This window comes from Saccharomyces kudriavzevii (genome assembly GCF_947243775.1).
Source record: "Saccharomyces kudriavzevii IFO 1802 strain IFO1802 genome assembly, chromosome: 13".
In the NCBI taxonomy this organism is placed as follows: Eukaryota; Fungi; Ascomycota; class Saccharomycetes; order Saccharomycetales; family Saccharomycetaceae; genus Saccharomyces; species Saccharomyces kudriavzevii.
Genome location: NC_079284.1, coordinates 876,158 through 897,157, shown reverse-complemented (window position 1 = coordinate 897,157; position 21,000 = coordinate 876,158). Strand labels below are relative to the sequence as shown.

Here is a 21,000-nt window from a genome sequence, read left to right as displayed (position 1 = left end):
GTATGACAAAAGGAAATCAGAAACATGAATATGGATCATGTCTAACGTGCGTATATGCTGTAGAGGAAGCAACAATAAGGTAAATGACTAAGCTGCTCTGCCTGGATGCCCCAGCTTTGCCATCCTTGTTTGTCAGTCTTGTTTGTCAGCCTTGTTTGTCAGCCTTGTTGTTGAACCCTGCCGCCTGGAAGCGGGGCGTAGGATTTCAATCTGGAACTATCATAGTTGCGATCCTGTCAAGGGAAAATTTTTCGTCTTGCGCCGTAAAATCTGGAGTGAATTGTGACACAATACTGTTGCTCATACAGGGACTTTTACTGCTGACTAATGTATGCACTCCGCCTGTGACGCGATGATTATCTGTCAGTTTTTGCATCTGGAAAAGAAACGGCAATATAGGAGAAAAAGAAAAGCGAAGAAAAAAAAGATTAACAACTTTTCTCGAGGAAAGATGCTGTCGAGATCTTTAGTATAAATTAAGTCAATCCAGCTTGATCCTCCAACCATTCTCTTTTGAACACTCATTTCTGGCAAAGAATAAGCGCAACAACAAAAATAAGAGTGATAATTATGTCATACCCTGAGAAATTTGAAGGCATCGCTATTCAATCGCACGAAGATTGGAAAAACCCTAGGAAGACGAAGTACGATCCAAAGCCATTCTATGATCACGATGTCGACATCAAGATCGAGGCATGTGGTGTCTGCGGCAGTGACGTCCATTGTGCGGCAGGGCATTGGGGAAATAAGCAATTGCCCCTGGTCGTTGGTCATGAAATTGTCGGTAAAGTCGTCAAACTAGGGCCAAAATCGAACAGTGGTCTGAAAATCGGCCAGCGTGTTGGTGTAGGTGCTCAAGTTTTTTCGTGCTTAGAGTGTAACCGTTGTAAGAGTGATAACGAGCCATACTGTACCAAGTTTGTTACTACATATAGTCAGCCTTACGAAGATGGGTATGTGTCACAAGGTGGGTATGCCAATTATGTCAGAGTTCATGAACATTTCGTGGTGCCCGTCCCAAAAAATATCCCATCTCATTTAGCGGCTCCGCTATTGTGTGGTGGATTGACCGTGTACTCTCCTTTAATCCGTAATGGCTGTGGTCCAGGTAAAAAAGTTGGTATAGTTGGTTTTGGTGGTATTGGTAGCATGGGTAGTTTGATTGCCAAAGCTATGGGTGCAGAAACGTATGTTATCTCTCGTTCCTCAAAGAAGAAGGAGGACGCCATGAAGATGGGTGCCGATCACTACATTGCTACACTTGAGGAAGAAGACTGGGGTGAAAAATACTTTGACACTTTCGATTTAATTGTCGTTTGCGCTTCCTCTTTGACAGGTATTGACTTTAACGTTATGCCTAAGGCCATGAAGGTAGGCGGCAGAATTGTCTCGATATCTATACCAGAACAACACGAGATGTTGACGTTGAAGCCATACGGCTTAAAGGCGGTCTCTATTTCTTACAGTGCTTTAGGTTCGATCAAAGAATTGAAGCAACTCCTAAAATTGGTCTCTGAAAACGATATCAAAATTTGGGTGGAAACTTTACCAATTGGTGAAGCTGGTGTCCACGAAGCTCTTGAAAGGATGGAAAAGGGTGACGTCAGATATAGATTTACTTTAATCGACTACGATAAGGAATTTCCAAACTAAATTTTCTTGCTTTTGGGGTCTTTTATTTCCTTTTAGACTTCTCCTGATGCATCATAGAAGTGGATCTTCTTTTTACCTTACTGTGGAATGATTTGGTAGAAGAGTGGCGTTTCAATTGGCATAAGTAACATTATGAACATTTTTTTATATGGTTATAAGATATTATTTAAAAATTGACAATTTATGCGACTTTTCTTTGTTTTCCCTTTCTCTTTTTTCAAAATACCTTCAAGGTAAAAAAAAAAAAAAACTACCTACAAATTGTAAATGGAATGTGTATTATAAGGTATCGAACAATCCGCATATTATCAAGCCATTAAGGCAATAGCACCAATAGCAAAAACTCTCATGTTAATATTCAAGGATGTTCCCCCGTTTTTGTTTGCAGTGGTAGTGTGATTAGAGTGTGTTTGTGTGTGTTTAGTGGATGAGGATGTCATATGAGCGGCTGTGATAGGTTTCTTGGTAGACTTAGTAACCTTTTTTGTTGATGGAATGTGTTTTGATGTTGGTGCTGGTTTTTTCCTCGAAACAATGACAGTTTTGAGAGTAACTTCACCCTTGTCAACGACGTTTCTAATTGAAGACTTCGTGGTACTTGATGTCTTCTCTGAACCTTCAGTAGATGCCTTCATTGTTACTCTAGTAATGAGTGTCGCTTCTGGACCTGTATCTGGCGAAGTCTTTGTCCCTTCGGTTGACAAGTCCTCTCTAACTTCAGCTGTTGATGAGGTTACAGCAGTTGATAAACCGCTTTTCATATCAGATTCTGGCGCAATCCTTAAAGATTTCTGGGAAGTGCTTGAACTCCTAACACTTGTGGAAGAGGGGAATGTGGCGACATTGCTTGTGTTAGCATCAGTGGCAGATTTCATTCCGTTTCCGCTTACAGTCGATGTTGCCTCTTTTTCTTTGCAAGTAGTTAAGGTAGAAGCGTTTATATTTGTTACGGCAGTAAAACTGATTATGTCTCCACTTTTGGTGCAACCACTTGAACATTTTATAGCAATTTCCTCCTTGAAAGTAGTCTCTCTACTTGTCATTGCCGTTTTGGTGATATTGGAATAGAAGCCGGCGCTACTACAATTTACTGTCGAGGTTACTGTTTTGATTTGTGTATCAGTTATAAGAACAAATGATACATTAAAGACACCTGTAGGTTGACTAACTTTCGAAGTTGGAGTTGAAACAAATGTGGTTGAAGATGTCGCAATTGCAGACCCAGTTGGGGAAGTTACAGTAATAACAAAGCTAGAAGTTGCTGAAGACGAGTTAGCAGTAGCTAAATTACTTACGAATTGTGCACTAGATGTGGATCGCGGAACGGTGGAGACAGTCAAACTCATGATTGCTAATGAAGAGCTAGCATCTGCTGAATTACTTACGAATAAGGTGGCGACATTGGAGGAAGTTGGAGAGGCATCGAAGCTAACACAACTAGATGTGACTGGTGAGATATTAGAGGCAGTCAAACTGATGGCAGCTAACGAAGAACTAACGGTGGTGGAATTGTTTACGAATGGTACACTAGCGACCGAGCTGGAAGTTGTTGGCGAGGCTTCAGAAGTAATCGGGCTGGATATGACCGATGAGATTACTAAGGAAACTTCAGAAGCAGCCTGGCTGGAAGTGGCCGATGAGGTCGCCGATGGAACTTCTGAAGTAGCCTGGTTGGAAGTCGCTGATGAGGTCGCTGGAACTTCGGAAGTGGTCTGGTTGGAAATGACTAGTGAGGTTGCTGATGGAACTTCAGTAGTGCTCTGGCAGGAAGTTGCTGATGAGGTCACTGGTGTAACTTCGTACGCGGTTCTGTTCGAGCTATCATGACTCGAAATAATTAACGAGGTCGCTGGTGGAACTTTAGAAGTAGCCTGGCTGGAAGTCGCCGATGAGGTCGCCGATGGAACTTCGGAAGTGGTCTGGTTGGAAATGACTAGTGAGGTTGCTGATGGAACTTCAGTAGTGCTCTGGCGGGAAGTTTCTGATGAGGTCACTGGTGTAACTTCGTACGCGGTTCTGTTCGAGCTATCATGACTCGAAATAATTAACGAGGTCGCTGGTGGAACTTTAGAAGTGATCTGGTCGGAAGGGACTAGTGGGGTCGCTGGTGGAACTTCAGAAGTAGCCTGGCTGGAAGTCGCCGATGAGGTCGCCGATGGAACTTCGGAAGTGGTCTGGTTGGAAATGACTAGTGAGGTTGCTGATGGAACTTCAGTAGTGCTCTGGCGGGAAGTTGCTGATGAGGTCACTGGTGTAACTTCGTACGCGGTTCTGTTCGAGCTATCATGACTCGAAATAATTAACGAGGTCGCTGGTGGAACTTTAGAAGTGATCTGGTCGGAAGGGACTAGTGGGGTCGCCGATGGAACTTCGGAAGTGGTCTGGTTGGAAATGACTAGTGAGGTTGCTGATGGAACTTCAGTAGTGCTCTGGCGGGAAGTTGCTGATGAGGTCACTGGTGTAACTTCGTACGCGGTCCTGTTCGAGCTACCATGACTCGAAATAATTAACGTGGTCACTGTTGGAACTTCGGAAGTGATCTGGTCGGAAGTGACTAGTGAAGTGGCTGACGAGGTCGCCGATGGAACTTCTGAAGTAGCCTGGTTGGAAATGACTAGTGAGGTTGCTGATGGAACTTCAGTAGTGCTCTGGCGGGAAGTTGCTGATGAGGTCACTGGTGTAACTTCGTACGCGGTCCTGTTCGAGCTACCATGACTCGAAATAATTAACGTGGTCACTGTTGGAACTTCGGAAGTGATCTGGTCGGAAGTGACTAGTGAAGTGGCTGACGAGGTCGCCGATGGAACTTCTGAAGTAGCCTGGTTGGAAGTCGCTGATGAAGTCGCTGGAACTTCGGAAGTGGTCTGGTTGGAAATGACTAGTGAGGTTGCTGATGGAACTTCAGTAGTGCTCTGGCGGGAGGTTGCTGATGAGGTCACTGGTGTAACTTCGTACGCGGTTCTGTTCGAGCTATCATGACTCGAAATAATTAACGAGGTCGCTGGTGGAACTTCTGAAGTAGCCTGGTTGGAAGTCGCTGATGAAGTCGCTGGAACTTCGGAAGTGGTCTGGTTGGAAATGACTAGTGAGGTTGCTGATGGAATTTCAGTAGTGCTCTGGCGGGAAATTGCTGATGAGGTCACTGGTGTAACTTCGTACGCGGTTCTGTTCGAGCTATCATGACTCGAAATAATTAACGAGGTCGCTGGTGGAACTTCAGAAGTAGCCTGGCTGGAAGTCGCCGATGAGGTCGCCGATGGAACTTCGGAAGTGGACTGGTTGGAAATGACTAGTGAGGTTGCTGATGGAACTTCAGTAGTGCTCTGGCGGGAAGTTTCTGATGAGGTCACTGGTGTAACTTCGTACGCGGTTCTGTTCGAGCTATCATGACTCGAAATAATTAGCGAGGTCACTGGTGGAACTTCAGAAGTAGCCTGGTTGGAAATGACCGATGAGATTACTAAGGAAACTTCAGAAGCAGCCTGGCTGGAAGTCGCTGATGAAGTCGCTGATGCGACTTCGGAAGTAGTCTGGCTGAAGGTGACTGATGAGCTCGCTGGTGTAATTTCGGACGCGGTCCTGTTGAAAGTTGCTGATGAGCTCGCTGGTGTAACTTCGAACGCGGTCCTGTTCGAGCTACCATGACTCGAAATAATTAACGTGGTCACTGTTGGAACTTCGGAAGTGATCTGGTCGGAAGTGACTAGTGAAGTGGCTGACGAGGTCGCCGATGGAACTTCTGAAGTAGCCTGGTTGGAAGTGGCTGATGATGTAACTGGTGTAACTTCGTACGCGGTCCTGTTCGAGCTATCATGACTCGAAATAATTAGCGAGGTCACTGGTGGAACTTCAGAAGTAGCCTGGCTGGAAGTCGCTGATGAAGTCGCTGATGGAACTTCGGAAGTAGTCTGATTAGAAATGACTGGTGAGGTTGCAGATGGAACTTCAGTAGTGCTCTGGCTGAAGGAAACTGATGAGGTCGCTGGTGGAACTTCGGAAGTGCTCTGGCTGAAGGAAACTGATGAGGTCGTTGATGTAACTTCGTACGCGGTCCTGCTGGAGCTACCATAGCTGGAAGTGACTGATGAGGTTGCTGATGGAATTTCGGAAGTGGCTGATGGAATTTCGGAAGTGGCTGATGAGGTTGCTGATGGAACTTCTGAAGTGTTCTGGCTGGAAGTGGATGAGAAAGTTTTTATAACATCGGTGGTTTGACCGGAATTCGTCCTCAAAGAAGTCAGCTGAGCGCTCTCAGAACTGGCAGTGTCGACCGATGGAGCGACCGATTCAGAAGAACTTGCCTTAGAAGAAGGCGAGGGTTCAGTAAACATTGTAGAAGAACTTTTGGACGCTAACATGGAGGATGTCGAGGACATAACTACACCGGTGTTAGAAGAAATCACAGAGGGTTCTAGCACGGATAATGTTACCGGTGGCTCTGAAGATGAAACGACTCCAATTGATGAACTGACTCGAAGGGAAGATACCTTAGTAGCGCTACCGTCTGATGAACTAGTACTTGTAGTAGAGCTTGAAGACTGTGCAGTTGCCGAGAAAGGTACACTATATCGGTTTGAGGGGTTACCGTATGATAATCCAACATTGCTGACCGATGCAGTAGGAATAGTCGATGATGTATATGAAAGAGAAGAAATAATGGAAGCGAGGGATTCTGATGATATAATTGAAGCAATTGTAGCAGAAGAGAGAGTTGAGCTGGATGTTATTTCAGGTATAACAGAAAACACCAACGTACTCGAACTGATTTCAACAATTTCTAAAGAAGTGGTGGTTGTAGAACTTGTAGTACTGGTAGTACTTTTAATACTTGGGGTAGTCGTTTTAGTAGAACTAGTGGTCGCAGTAGTGCTACTATGAGACGTGGTGGTGACTGTCGTCGATTTTGAACCGGATGAACCCATCTCGATGCGGCAAAACTTCCCTTTTTTGTTGTGACCGTTTTTCAACCATAGAAAGTACCACATAATGCAAAGGGAATTGGGACCTTTATAGGCTGAACTTTATATAAAGTCAATGTTTCATTTTACACTCCAACCTCTCTGCGAGATGAATATAGGCAAAGATGAGACTAAGAAAACATGCTCTCCAGAAACTTTAATGATCACTACTGAACAGTCTTCGCAAAAACGCTTATTATTGAATCGCTGTGAAATAAATTCAAATGCAAAGTATTTCAAACGAGCTTCATGAAAAGGCTTATTTTCAATCAGATCTGCGGACCCGCATTCAGAAAAGCCGTCTTAACGAAAGGCACAATTTTGAGACAATAACAGAGAATAGAACAATGCGGCACAGCTGTGTCGCAGATGATCTTTAGCACAATAGGGTGGAAGACAGTAGTTTTCGAGCTACATTTCTTTCAATTAAGGAAACTAAGACACATTTTGTTCGCGTGCATTCCGAAAACATGACTACTTCGATCTATCTAAACTATACTCTTTTCTTTCCTATCATTCGGTTATATACGCTTGGTAATGGCTCTGGAATACTATAAAAATTATAAAATCTGATGTGAGTTCAAGAGCATTGCTTTGCTTGTTTTGCTTGCCCCATTAGATACATTTCTGATCTTGACTGCGCTATAAACAGATAAATAACATGGTTTAAGCGTGGACTTTCCCGCTTACAAGGCATTGCAGCCTGCTTCATAGAGCCAGATACACATATTTCCTAAAACAAGAAAGCTGATGGTAAACGAGAAGTCGGGGTTTTGACTATTGCGCTTCGCCTTCCACTTTATCAATTATGACCGTTACTGACAGGTATCGTATAAAAAAATGTTTAGAAAAGATTGCATATTCGGGAAAGTGTCTAAGTAGGTGGACTTATTCCCCAGACAGAAAATTCTGAATGATCCCGAAGAAACAGAAAAGGAAGGAAGATTTAGGTTTTTGAAAAGCTTAAGATTGATTTTTTTGCCTCAAGAGGAAAAACAAAGTTAACAAAATCAGTTTTCCCAAATGGATGGCGCCATGGAAGTTGAAAAACAACGAAGTAAGAAATTTTCAGGAAGTTTTTTCCATTCTAATGATCTTATGAAATCAGCTATCATTTTTGTGCTGCGCGTTTAATGTGACGCAGTGGGCCGTGTCATTTTAAACTTTCTCGTGCCTTGACACTTTTTTGTTCTGTATACGACGGGGACATCGACCGAATAAGATCAAAGAGATCTCGAAATAAGATATGACAGGGTTTAAAGGTTGCATTTTTTATTCATATTCTCGAACTTTCTCAGTGCACGAAGGGAACGAGGCCGGTAGAAGTTCAGAATAATTAGAGTTACATATCTATACCGGTTAAATTATACGCAGACAGTCGTTACCTCATGCCCAGGTTCACGTTCGTTGGGCTTACAAGTTTCATTCTGTTGTGTCGCCTTCTTTCTCCTGCAACAGTATCCTTACGTTGTCTGTTCATGTACTCTATGTAATGAATGAGTAGGCTTTGACACCCAAGTTCTTCTGTCAATGGAGGGATATTATTTAATCCGAATGATCCTTGGTCCGTTGAATACTCGCCAAGAATAAGGTGAGCCTCCTGAGAAACCCATCTGAAAATAGATGTGGCAAATTCTCTGGTATAATGAGCGGCCACAAAATTGTAACCGTTTTGCTGTTTTCGATCAATTTTCATCCTGTTTTTGGCGATTTTGATCACATCTTCATCTAAACGATTTAATTCATAATCTGTCAACAGAGTTAATTTATAATGATCGTTGATTACCACGGGGGAATAAGTGACATGCCACCTAAGATTTAAACCATTGACCTTAGTATCCAAATCCCTGTATCCCTCTCGATGGGTCATCGCCAGCGAGTTGGGTTCTGTAGACGTAGCCCCTGCGAAGTTGTAATCTATGTTTGTTCGACTGAAACTTTTATATATGTCATAAAGGGGGACTTTGTACAATATCAATCCGCTGTTCGAAGCAACGATCTTTGCCACAGCATAAGGCGGAGGTTCGTCTGCCGTTCTTAGTATGAATTTAAAAATTTTATAATATGGTTCATCTCTGACCCTGTTATTGTGGCGGCCTGTTTTGCAAAACGGTAGAGTGCAATTAACGATTTGGAATAATGGGATACCAATCGCATCAGGGCTCAGCTCATACGAATGCTTCTTAGTCTTTTCGAAATTTTCAAGGGAATGCTGAGATGGAAACATGTAAAACCCATCCTCACCGTTTATTTGAGCAATGGGCATTCTTCTTTCTCTATTAAAATGAAAGCACTCTGGGAGATTTTTGTTGTCGGACATCTCAATCTTCAATCTCTGCTCATCTTTGAACCCATCTGCGACACTTTTCAGAATATATCTACTTAGTGAGCCCATATTCACAGTTTTCTTGAAGGCCTTGTAATTGTTACTTATTATCTTTTTAGTTACTTTTATTTTGATAAAGCATATCAACTTACAGTGGTTGGAAACACTGTCGCCTTTTCAGGTCGTCTTTTATATTACCTAATATCCGTGATTAAGCCAAGATGGTTTTCTTTATAAGGAAGGACCCACTTGCGCCTCTGCTGCGCCAAAAAAATCATCATGCGCCTTGTCATCCACAATGCACAAAGGACCGAACCGATGCGTTTTCTAAGACTGACCACAAGCCGGAGAATAACAAGGCTAACTGAAGTGGTTAGACAATTGCTACGCCGTCTTCGTTACCAGACTCGCTAGTTGTGTATTTTTCGTGCGCACGCACCCTTGATTATGTCGGAATGCTCACCTATAGGCACTTCAAATGGCGAGGTTTCTAATTTTTACATGATAGGCAATTGAGCTTTCAAGGTAGACCTCTCAGGTAATCAAGCCCGCAAACAAATCTGTAGAATGAAAAGGCGCGTTAATAGCTTCAATGGGTGCTGATTTGGATTATGAAAGGGTCTAAGAAATTATCGGAGCATTTAAGAGGCTGCGTTGCCCGATCACATATCAACTCATGTGTTAGGCAGATATCTCCATTCACCAAGGAGATACATTCTATTGGAATAAAGTTGTGCATGATTACGTGCGTGCCGATTGCTAGGTATTTCGCAAGTGCATGATGTTTTTTTTTATGGAGTTCTAATGATCCATTTTTTTTTTATCAATATCATCATTCCAAATGTTTACATTTATATGTGTATATATGTATAAATATATGAATGAAACTATTTATAGAGTTAAGAAAGCGTTATATCGTGAGGTAGTAATCATGGCTGCTCAATTTTAACATGGTCACCATTCTTGGCAGAAGATCTCAAAAATGCGTCCACACAAGCCAAATGGTGGAAGGCAGTTCTTGGTGTGCCCAGGTATAGGGATTTGTCCTTCTTGCTGACAGCTTCGTGGAAATTTAGAAACTCAGCGTTGACACCGAAACTTTCATCATTGTCAACTTTCAAAATTTGTTCATCGCCATTATCTTCAGCTGAACCGCCTAATCTAACTTTTACAACGGGGTCTTTCTTATCTGACAAATCGACTGTAACGGTACCATTTTTGCCATACACTTTTAAGAAAACAGACTTCTCAGTGGCACCAAAAGCAGAGCCATATGTGAAACTTCCAATTGCGTCTGTGTCCTTTAACTGGACAGTAGCAAAGACGATATCATCCGCACCAGAACGTTCACGCACCTGTCTGGTTAGTGCGGAAACAGATCTAAATTCGCCCAATAGGGAAATAACGAGAGCCAGTTGATGAACACCGCCATCGGAAAGAAATCCTCCAATGTGTTCAGGTTTTTGTCTCCAAGTAGTGGTCAAATATTTATTTTCAGTGACAAAGGGGCCGGTGGAATTGTGGGTGAAAGCTACGACAGGCCCAATTTTCTCAATCTGTTCCTTCGCGGTTTTGATACATGAGAGATATAACCAATTTTCAGCCACACCGACAGGTAAGGGTGTAGACTCTGCCAATTTGACAATCACCTTTGCCTGCTCTAAATTAGCGGCAATTGGTTTCTCCAAGAGAACAGGCTTACCTGCCTTAATTGCCTTCTCGACAATATCGGCGTTAAATTGAGCAGGTAGCAAGGCGTCGATGTAGTCCACATGAGGATCCTTCAAAATTTCATCCAAGTTGTCGTAAACCTTATCTTCAGGAACCTTGGCGAGTTTTGCAAAATCTAAGGCTTTTGCCTTGTGTCTATTGAAGGCAGCAACGACCTTGAATTCGTCAGGAAACTCCTGATAGGATGGCAAATGTCTGTCTCTAGCAAAAATACCTGTACCGACAATACCGACGTTCAATAAGGGCATATTGTTGTAGTTCTTAGTTTGTTTCTTGAGGGATGTTTGTGGTCTAGACAAATTGTCAAAACGAAATGTTCGGAAAATGTAAAGAAAGTTTATTCACATGTATTAGTCTCTCCTTTATATGGGCACACTGGCATTTATGTATTATGATACATGTTTGTAGTGAAACTTCAACGGGGGGCACAACTCCGCTTATTCACCGCCGGAAAACGGAATTAAGCGGTGTTATTGCTCACGTAATGAAACGAACGCTAGTTTAGTTTGAATGAGAAGGGGAGAGCATCTACGTAGTAGTTCTATTTTTTCGTATGTGCAAACCTTGACTGGAGTAAAGGTTCTTTGGCTTGATTTGTTTTTGCTTGGGTGGGGGGGTGATTATATGTATCTAAAACTAAATGTATTTAGCAACAGCCTCTCCATCATAAATCGTGAAAGGCAAATCCTCGCCCACGACGGCAATTGAAAGGTTGTCCACAGTAAGGGATTCGTCCCTTAGTGACTGACTGATGGCCTCGACGCCGGCTTTGATAAGTTCATCCGGGTTCCCGTCAATTTTTATGAACGTGTCCAAGGTCCTCTCCAGATAGGTCTTTGCTCCTTGGCTTCTTGCACCGATAGATGTACCGTATAGCTCCATGACATTCCCAGAAGGTTGAAATTCTAGAAGATGGGCACCGCTCTTGTCATACCCGATGATCAACAAACCAACACCATAGGGTCTACCGCCGTAGGACTGTGTGTTCTTCTGCGCTTTATCGCAAAGCAAATGGCCTGCTCTCTCGACGGCGAGCTTCCTGTTGAAGACCAAACTGGAATAATTACATTGCTGTCTCAAATAATTGCTTAAAACTCTGGCATCTGGAGCCAAACCAGCCAACGAGAGCCCCATGTGCTCGTCACATTTGATGATTTTTTTCTGGTATGATGACAATTCGTCCGCATTTCTTTTCAACGCTACCAAAACAGCATGAGTGTTAGAACGTAACCCCACAGTGACGCTCCCTTGTTTGATGGCTTCCAAGGCGTATTCTACCTGGAAAAGACGGCCCGTAGGTGAAAAAGTGACTGTATCCCCGTCGTAATTGTTTCTAAACATGCTTTTTCGAGTGTATATATGGAGGCCTGATCAATGAGTCTTTTTCACTTCACTTGATCTCACCATGTAACAATTCACACCACTTAAACATAGTGGCGTCCTGATTCTTTTTTTTTTATCCTTTGACGATACCTTTTCTTGGACTTTAATTTTGCCACTCTAGAATAGGGCTTTTTTGTAGAGGTTATTTTCTATATTTATCAAGGGCATTTTTATAATGTCTAGGTCTTTTGTCATTTTATAAGGAAGCAAATTTAGGGCTCTATTTGCTAGCCCTGACCCTTTTTTCTTTTTTTGTTTCTTGTGAGTAAACTGTGAATTAGAATAAGTATTGATTATATAGAAGTATGTTGACACAATACTGAGTTAGCTCCATGTGCCATAGACGAACTCTTCGAGTTAATATCGAGCATGAATGAAGCTAAACAGGAATCCAAGGTACCGGCTGTGATACCGTCCTTGTTGAAGAATTGGATACTGCATATAGTGTATGCTACACTGGACCATATACCTCCGTTTGTGTGGGAAATTCTACACGTCATCACTGACATTTATTTCTTTTGGATTCAAAAGCTGATTACCTATATCAGACCGCGCTCGAGAGTTATTTATTATAATGCTATCAAAAAACTGGACGAATGTGATACGTATCAAATGTGGTGTCAGCAAGCGTCTGTAGTGGATGAAATAACAGGTGCGAATCTATGGCGACGGAATTTCTTTTCGAGGAGGTACGACTTCAACTCCGTCATCGAACAGTACACGATACTGGAAAATACCTTAAGGGACGAGAAGTACGATGTAGTCAAGGAAAAGTTCTCGACCACGGGACCTTGCATGTTGAGGAATTTCGCAGGAATTGGAGATAAGAAGTTGTTCACGAAATCCTTAATGGGCACGAAATTGCTCATTGAACAATATTTGACTCGGATACTCGAAGGCTTGGACATATTGAATAATGAAACTTTGACGCCAACGTCTTTTTTTCAACGGTGTAAATTGTCATTAGGTACTACAGCCTTAATTTTGCAAGGTGGTTCGTTATTTGGGTTGTTTCACTTGGGGGTGATCAAGGGTTTATTACTACAGGATCTGATGCCTAATATCATAAGCGGTAGTTCCATGGGTGCGTGTGTCGCAAGTTTGTTTGGCTGCCTGTCCAACGATCAGCTGAAGCAGTTATTGATGGATGACAACCTCATAAATATCATCAAGAATGATGTAGATTTATTGAAAAGCTGTGGATATGGTAACTTAGAACAGCATTTAAATCTAGGAACACTGATTCAGAACCTGATACATCATGGTTACTCTCAAGATGTTTACCTTTTTATCCGGTTTGTTATGAAGTATATAGTTAAGGAGAAAACGTTTGAAGAGGTCTACCAAATCACTGGAAAAGTATTTAATATTGTCATTCATCCAACGGATAAATCATGTCCTAATTTACTAAATTACGTTACGACGCCAAACGTGCTAATCAAGTCTGCAATTGAATGTTCACTTGGTTCGGGTGTAATTTCACAGGATACATCGTTGTTATGTAAAAATTTGGAAAATGAAATCGAACCATTTCTCAACATCAATAAGGACAAACAAGTTAAATTTTTGACCCCAGAAAACGCTACCAATCCGAGTATAACGGAAAGCCCTTATACTAGGCTAACGGAATTGTTCAACGTTAATAATTTCATTGTTTCTTTGGCAAGACCATACTTGGCACCATTGGTGGTGAATGACTTGAAGCACGAAATCAAGACGTCAAAGTATTACTATTACAAGCATTATCCGAACATGCCTCCTATAAATGCCAATACGGTAGGTAGAACACACAGACCCTTGTCGCAATCGCCGGCAAAGGCATTAACTGTCGAAGAGATAGAAACAGAGCCCATGATGAGCCCCGTACCGCCAAGTTCGGCGGCAGCTAATGATTCAGCAGAATATATAATCCCAGAATTGGGCATACCGCAGCTGAATTTTACTGAAATGGAACCGTTGGCGTTCAAGTTCAAATATCACTTGGAGAGAAAATTGAAGAATATTGCTACCATGGAATTTAGACATAGGATGGAGGTGTTGGACAATTTAGGATTATTATGTTCCATGATAAAAAGGCTGATTATTGATGAGAAAACTCCCAGATCGGCTACCGAGATTGCCGTGGTTCCTAGAATGAAAAGTTTGTCATTAACAAGGATTATTGAAGGTCAGTTGGATAATATTCCATATTGGATAAAATCTGGTGAACGAAGTACATGGCCTGCACTAGCTTTGATAAAGACAAGGTGTGCAGTCGAATTTAAACTGGATGACATAATAAGGATAAGAAGGAGTAGATGATAAGGTCACCGTTTGTTTGTTTTTTTCTTGATAGAGCGTTATTTACACATATCTTCAGTGATATTGTTGTCGATTATATTTAACGCATACAAAAAAAGAAAGAAAAAACGAAGGAAATACGAATAAGTAGTATAGCCCCTATATAGTGTTCTGTATTATTCAACGATAAAATAATTTCGTTGATTCCTTTTCACTTAGATACAGGTATTCGTTCTCGACCACATGTAAGTTTGTATTTGGAAGAGTTGCGATGGGTGCTCCACCCCTACAAACATGCAATGAGCCCGTTACGTCCTTTGCAAATCCGCTTTTCAAAGGGTTTAAATTCAAATTAATCACTGACTTGATGAAAGAAGTTTTGTAGAAGTTTTGCAAGTTAGAGGAACGAAGGGGGAAATCGTAATCATCTATATTGAATATGTCCGAGTTGGAAACGATGATTAGAACTTGACATTGTTTCAGGAGAGGTGTAATAAACTTATTGTTCAACTCTGAGTAAGTCAGGCCATTGATGAGGGATAATAGCAGTTCTGGCTGCTCTATGATGACAATAATGTCAGCTGAGGCGTTTTGAATAGCGGCTGAGAATTTTTCCAGCAGGTCGGCTAGTATTTTATCTCTTGACCTATTTACAACGGTATTAATCATGAAGTCAGATAGGAAATCTAAAACAGTGTAGCTGTTGGATGGGATTTTCAGCTTGTTTAATGAATTTTTGAAATGGTTCTGCTCGTGAATAAACGACGCAACAACGGCATGAGAGTGAGTTGCTGAGGATAAGGACGATGGAACGGACTCATTAAGAGAGCCTGGAAACCCCACAACATGCGCCTCTACCAGTGCGTTGATCAGCCAGAGCGGCTGGGTGGAGGATTGATGAGTGATAAAGAATAGGTTGTGAGAATTGCTATTTTCGAACAATTGAGCAGGCATGACCGATTGGTCACTGAATAAGACCAAATCTTGTCTTTGAACACCACTCATAGGTCTCTGGTTAGTTGTTGTGAGGGAGGTTGGACAAAAATTTCCCTCTGCTCTGACTGGAATCACTTGGCACTTCTTTTCTTCGTTTTTTCATTTTTCATCTTGTTCTCATCGCTTATTAATTAATGTCTAGAAAAAATGCAAAGATACAAAGCTATAGATGTGAATAAACTAATACAAAACAATAGTTACATTTAAGTGCCAGTTTCAACGGTGCGAGGTCAATGGTAATGATTACCAACGGCTAAGACTTCTTCTCCGCCTGGCATCCGTATCCCATTGGTTGCGCATGAAAAGATCGCAAGATTCAGCACTGTGTGAAGTTCAGTACTCATGCTCAAAGCAAACAGTCGTACTTGTGTGCACATTGTCATTCAAAGTAACATAATATATGCTTCTTCAAATCTTGATTATTTTGTTACATATTTTTCATGTTTAGCTTCTCCGACAAAACAATAACGTTATAAACTTGAAGCAAGGTTGAATCAATACAAGGAAATGATAAAAAAAAATGCATAAGGGTATAAGCAAGTATCCAAGTGTATACCGCACTATGCGGAATACAGACCTCGACGTGAGGGAATAATGTGGTAACTTGATATGCTCTCAAGCGCTCCCTTCAGTGATGTGACCCTATGTCGAAAATTTACCCGGCCGCCGTTTTTTCCTTGACGCCTTTTTAGGGAGAATCAACTTTCACCAATAGAATTATAATATAACACCTCGAGTTGACAGCAAAGGATTAGATAGCTCACCAACTTTGTATCACAAAGATCACACATCAGCGGCAACAATGGGAGGTATACTTAAAAATCCATTGGCCTTATCGCCAGAACAGCTGGCGCAGCAGGATCCGGAAACGCTAGAGGAGTTTAGAAGACAGGTTTATGAGAACACACAGAAGAATGCCAAATTGACATCGACCAAAAGGAACGTACCGGGGCTAGGTCACGCAGAAGAGGAGGTAGAAATAGTCGGGACGTCCAAGGGCTTCCTTCCAAAGGACACTCTTTCACTGAAGCACGAACAAGACATGTTGTCAAAGATGACGCCGGAGGAGCGAGTTCAATGGAATCAAAGAAATTTGGCGGAAAACGAGATAACGAAGCAGCAGTTCCAAGACATCCATATAGACGAGCCCAAGACTCCCTACCAAGGCGCCGTCGACCCTCATGGGGAGTACTACAGAGTCGATGACGATGAGGACGAGGATAACAATTCCAGTGATAAAAAGCCTGGACAGGTGGCAAACGACGATATCGACGATTTGTCCCTGGGTGAACCGGAGTTCGAGATCAAAGAGAACAAACAGCCAGATATCGAGACGAATGACGAGAATAACGAAGATTCAACAGAGGCCAGGCATAAAAAATTCGAAGAAATGAGGAAAAAGCACTACGACGTAAGGGCAATTTTTAACAAGAAAGCTCACCAAGCATCAGAAGACGAAGACGAAGATGCTACGATAACAAAAGAACAATAAAATATGACACCTTTATAACGTTTTACTTATATTAAATATATCCCCATTTTTACTCCTATTGGGTATACAAATGCACACGGTTGTTATCACGCGGAACGAACCGTGTTTTCAACGAGCTTAATACATGAAAAATTTCCTTGATGAGCTATGATAAGCAGGCGGGAGCATTGTTGCATCACCGCCGTCAGCACGCATCTATCACCATAACGTTGCAAATTTCCGTAGTTCGATGAGTGGCATGAAGAAGTTCAAAAAGGTCGAGAAACCACTGTCGCACACCAGACACTATTCGCTATGCATACCCTCAACGCTAGTAGCTGATTGTCGCAACCTCTCACAGATCACGCATAAGGTGTACCATGTGGCCAAGGTTGCATCATTATTCAATGTTTCTGAGCTTGTGATCCTTGAGGACAACCCACAGAGGAGCACGTCCAAGAAGAAAATTTCGAATGCGAAACTAATACTGGCACTTTTACAATACTTTGTCACCCCTCCATATCTTCGTAATACTGTGTTCAACGAAAAATTCAGGCCTTACTTGGTGGCCGCCTCGAAGTTGCCAAGGTTGTCCACACTTCCTTTCACCAGATACGAAAAGCAAGATCACGGCCGCTATAGGGAGGGTCTTACCATCAAGATGCAGAAACCCACGTCTGCCCGCAAAAAGACAGGCAAGGAGTTCAAACAAACCAAGTACATTAATATAGGGAAACCCGAAGCATTGGCCCTGCAGAATCAGTTGGTGCCGATAAACGCAAGAGTCACGATCGACACAATAACAAGAAAAATCGTATCCCCTCAGGAGGCCTACGGTGATTTTACAGGATTGGACTCGCACTATGGATACCACACTCGTATAGCGTCATCATTCACAGACTTGTTCATGAAGGGCCCCTTAAAAGAAGGGTATACGCAATCAATATATGTTCCTCTAACCACGAGAGACACTCCTATTCCTGCATTGTCATCATTATCTGCCGCCGGAACTTCTTCTAACATTCTGCTGGTGCTTTCTGCATGGGACACCCTTGCGCGGGCATTTGAACTTGATAAGGACCAATTTGAAGAGTGTCAAGGCCCTCAAGAATTCTTTGACGCCCAGTTGCTATGTCCCGTGGCCACCCGGGACGTCATGGATGCGATCCCCATGACACTGACCACACTTTCAACGTTATTTTGACCTGACATGACCCCTGCGCAATAGATAAATACGTATATATTAGAGACACAATCATTATCATTACTGTCACTTTCCACTGCTCGTTGGAAACGACCAAGCTTTTTTTTCTCTTTCCACTTTTCCTCGCCGTTGAAAAATTTTTCAATGAAAAAAAGAGCTTAGGAGGGAATGAAAAACTTTAGCTACTTTTTCGTAGTTGCGTTTATAGCTGAGTAGAATAAAAGGGAAAAAAGGAGAACAAGGCACATATTTGCAATCTTCACACATTAGCCTGCCAAGCCCCAGATCTACGAAAATGTCCCGTTTCTTTTCGTCTAATTATGAATACGATGCTGCCAGTTCTTCATCCGAAGAAGATCTTTTGTCTTCATCCGAAGAAGATTTGTTAAGCTCTTCCTCTTCTGAGTCTGAATTGGAACAAGAGTCCGATGATTCTTTCTTCAATGAGAGTGAAAGTGAAAGTGAAGTTGATGTAGACTCTGACGACTCTGATGCAAAGCCTTATGGTCCTGACTGGTTCAAAAAATCCGAGTTTAGAAAACAAGGTGGAGGTTCAAATAAATTTTTGAAAAATTCCAACTATGAATCCAGTGACGAAGAATCTGATGACGAAGATAACAAGAAGGTTGTTAAATCTGCCAAGGAGAAACTACTGGATGAAATGCAAGATGTATATAATAAGATCTCTCAAGCTGAGAATTCTGATGATTGGTTGACTATTTCCAATGAATTTGATCTGATCTCGCGTCTTTTGATTAGAGCGCAACAACAAAACTGGGGCACTCCAAACATTTTTATCAAAGTTGTTGCCCAAGTGGAAGATGCTGTGAATACTACTCAACAAGCTGACTTGAAAAACAAGGCTGTTGCCAGGGCTTATAACACCACAAAACAAAGAGTCAAGAAGGTTTCCAGAGAGAATGAAGACTCAATGGCCAAATTCAGAAATGATCCAGAATCCTTTGATAGGGAGCCAACCGCAGATTTGGATGTTTCTGTCAATGGATTCAAAACTTCATCTCAAGGTGATGAGTTAGCCGTGGAAGAAGGGTACTTTACCAGACTGCAGACGATTATCGATTCAAGAGGTAAGAAAACTGTTAATCAACAATCTTTGATTTCCACTCTGGAAGAACTACTGGCTGTGGCTGAAAAACCATATGAGATTATAATGGCTTATTTGACTTTGATTCCATCAAGATTCGATGCCTCGGCTAATCTCTCTTATCAACCAATCGATCAATGGAAATCTTCATTTACCGATATTGGTAACTTATTGTCTATTTTGGACCAAACTATCGACACATACCAGGTGAGTGAGTTCGCTGATCCAATCGATTTCATCGAAGATGAACCAAAGGAGGAGTCCAATGGGGTGAAGAGAATTTTGGGTTCCATTTTCTCATTTGTTGAAAGATTAGACGACGAATTCATGAAATCCTTATTAAACATCGATCCACATTCTAGTGATTATTTGATTCGTTTAAGAGACGAACAGCTCGTTTACAATTTGATTTTGAGAACTCAATTGTACTTTGAAGCTACTTTGAAAGATGAACACGACCTAGAAACAGCTTTGACTCGTCCATTCGTTAAGAGATTGGATCATATCTATTACAAATCTGAGAAGTTGATAAAGATTATGGAAACTGCTGCTTGGGAAATCATACCAGCTCAATACCAATCCAAATTCACTTCAAAAGACCAACTAAATTCCGATGATTACGTCGACAATTTAATAGACGGATTATCGACAATCTTATCCAAGCAAAACAATATCGCTGTTAAAAAACGTGCTATTTTATACAACATTTACTACACTGCATTAAACAAAGATTTTCAAACCGCAAAGGACATGTTATTGACCTCCCAAGTTCAAACTAACATCAACCAATTTGATTCCTCTTTGCAAATTTTATTCAACAGAGTTGTCGTTCAATTGGGTTTATCCGCCTTCAAACTATGTTTAATTGAAGAGTGTCATCAAATCTTGAATGATCTTTTATCAAGTTCCCACTTGAGAGAAATTTTAGGCCAACAATCCTTGCACAGAATTTCCATCAATTCTAGTAATAATGCCTCAGCTGATGAACGTGCTAGACAATGTCTACCATACCACCAACACATCAATCTAGATTTAATCGATGTGGTCTTCTTAACATGCTCTTTATTGATCGAAATCCCAAGAATGACTGCATTCTATTCCGGTATTAAGGTTAAGAGAATCCCATACTCTCCAAAATCCATTCGTCGTTCTTTGGAACATTATGAAAAGTTAAGTTTCCAGGGTCCACCAGAAACTTTGAGAGACTATGTCTTATTTGCTGCCAAATCAATGCAAAAGGGTAACTGGAGAGACTCTGTCAAATACTTGAAGGAAATAAAGTCTTGGGCCTTATTGCCAAACATGGAAACTGTTTTGAACAGTTTAACCGAGAGAGTACAAGTCGAATCTTTGAAGACTTACTTCTTCTCCTACAAGAGATTCTACTCAAGCTTTTCCGTTGCTAAATTAGCCGAATTGTTTGATCTTCCAGAGGATAAAGTTGTCGAAGTTCTACAATCTGTTATCACAGAACTAGAAATTCCAGCCAAATTGAACGATGAAAAAACTATTTTCCTTGTCGAAAAGGGTGACGAAATTACTAAGTTGGAAGAAGCCATGGTCAAATTAAACAAAGAATATAAAATCGCTAAAGAACGTCTTAACCCACCATCAAATCGTCGTTAATCAATAAAAAAAGAAAAACACCCGGAAAAAGCATTCTTATTGAAAACTCATTGTAGATAGAAGAACAACATCAGCTACTAAAAATAATATAGAAAGCAAGTAAACATAGCAAGAATAGACCATATCCACTTTTGTTTTTATTCTTAATATTGCTCATCTTTTTCTCCCGATTCTTTCAACGACCTCTTTATTTTCAGTTTTAGAATTTGAATCTAATCGTCTTCACTGTACATTACACATAAGCAATATATAGTTTTTTTGTTACGT

General features: G+C 41.5%; 10 protein-coding genes across 10 annotated transcripts; 5 read left to right on the top strand and 5 right to left on the bottom strand.

Moving 5' to 3' along the window:
• Window positions 1–570: 570 nt before the first annotated feature.
• ADH6 (NADP-dependent alcohol dehydrogenase) lies at window positions 571–1,653 on the top strand (the record flags this gene model as incomplete). The annotated part of the gene is made up of 1 exon (XM_056230572.1): window positions 571–1,653. One exon carries the CDS (start codon window positions 571–573, stop codon window positions 1,651–1,653), a length of 1,083 nt encoding a protein of 360 aa, XP_056084477.1.
• A 308-nt stretch (window positions 1,654–1,961) lies between these two features.
• SKDI13G4480 (uncharacterized protein) lies at window positions 1,962–6,575 on the bottom strand (the record flags this gene model as incomplete). Its single annotated transcript, XM_056230571.1, has 1 exon — window positions 1,962–6,575. One exon carries the CDS (start codon window positions 6,573–6,575, stop codon window positions 1,962–1,964), a length of 4,614 nt encoding a protein of 1,537 aa, XP_056084476.1.
• Window positions 6,576–7,992: 1,417 nt separating this feature from the next.
• DIA1 (Dia1p) lies at window positions 7,993–9,006 on the bottom strand (the record flags this gene model as incomplete). Its single annotated transcript, XM_056230569.1, has 1 exon — window positions 7,993–9,006. One exon carries the CDS (start codon window positions 9,004–9,006, stop codon window positions 7,993–7,995), a length of 1,014 nt encoding a protein of 337 aa, XP_056084475.1.
• An 860-nt stretch (window positions 9,007–9,866) lies between these two features.
• Window positions 9,867–10,916, bottom strand: SKDI13G4460 (uncharacterized protein; the record flags this gene model as incomplete). Its single annotated transcript, XM_056230568.1, has 1 exon — window positions 9,867–10,916. The coding sequence occupies one exon, from the start codon at window positions 10,914–10,916 to the stop codon at window positions 9,867–9,869; it is 1,050 nt and encodes a 349-aa protein (XP_056084474.1).
• Window positions 10,917–11,304: 388 nt separating this feature from the next.
• Window positions 11,305–12,009, bottom strand: PRE5 (proteasome core particle subunit alpha 6; the record flags this gene model as incomplete). Its single annotated transcript, XM_056230567.1, has 1 exon — window positions 11,305–12,009. The coding sequence occupies one exon, from the start codon at window positions 12,007–12,009 to the stop codon at window positions 11,305–11,307; it is 705 nt and encodes a 234-aa protein (XP_056084473.1).
• Window positions 12,010–12,420: 411 nt separating this feature from the next.
• Window positions 12,421–14,352, top strand: TGL3 (bifunctional triglyceride lipase/lysophosphatidylethanolamine acyltransferase; the record flags this gene model as incomplete). The annotated part of the gene is made up of 1 exon (XM_056230566.1): window positions 12,421–14,352. One exon carries the CDS (start codon window positions 12,421–12,423, stop codon window positions 14,350–14,352), a length of 1,932 nt encoding a protein of 643 aa, XP_056084472.1.
• Window positions 14,353–14,511: 159 nt separating this feature from the next.
• On the bottom strand, window positions 14,512–15,336 carry ELP6 (Elongator subunit ELP6; the record flags this gene model as incomplete). The annotated part of the gene is made up of 1 exon (XM_056230565.1): window positions 14,512–15,336. One exon carries the CDS (start codon window positions 15,334–15,336, stop codon window positions 14,512–14,514), a length of 825 nt encoding a protein of 274 aa, XP_056084471.1.
• A 793-nt stretch (window positions 15,337–16,129) lies between these two features.
• On the top strand, window positions 16,130–16,819 carry GLC8 (PP1-complex regulatory subunit GLC8; the record flags this gene model as incomplete). Its single annotated transcript, XM_056230564.1, has 1 exon — window positions 16,130–16,819. The coding sequence occupies one exon, from the start codon at window positions 16,130–16,132 to the stop codon at window positions 16,817–16,819; it is 690 nt and encodes a 229-aa protein (XP_056084470.1).
• A 229-nt stretch (window positions 16,820–17,048) lies between these two features.
• UPA2 (putative methyltransferase) lies at window positions 17,049–18,002 on the top strand (the record flags this gene model as incomplete). Its single annotated transcript, XM_056230563.1, has 1 exon — window positions 17,049–18,002. The coding sequence occupies one exon, from the start codon at window positions 17,049–17,051 to the stop codon at window positions 18,000–18,002; it is 954 nt and encodes a 317-aa protein (XP_056084469.1).
• A 295-nt stretch (window positions 18,003–18,297) lies between these two features.
• NIP1 (translation initiation factor eIF3 core subunit c) lies at window positions 18,298–20,733 on the top strand (the record flags this gene model as incomplete). The annotated part of the gene is made up of 1 exon (XM_056230562.1): window positions 18,298–20,733. The coding sequence occupies one exon, from the start codon at window positions 18,298–18,300 to the stop codon at window positions 20,731–20,733; it is 2,436 nt and encodes an 811-aa protein (XP_056084468.1).
• Between the last annotated feature and the right edge of the window lie 267 nt (window positions 20,734–21,000).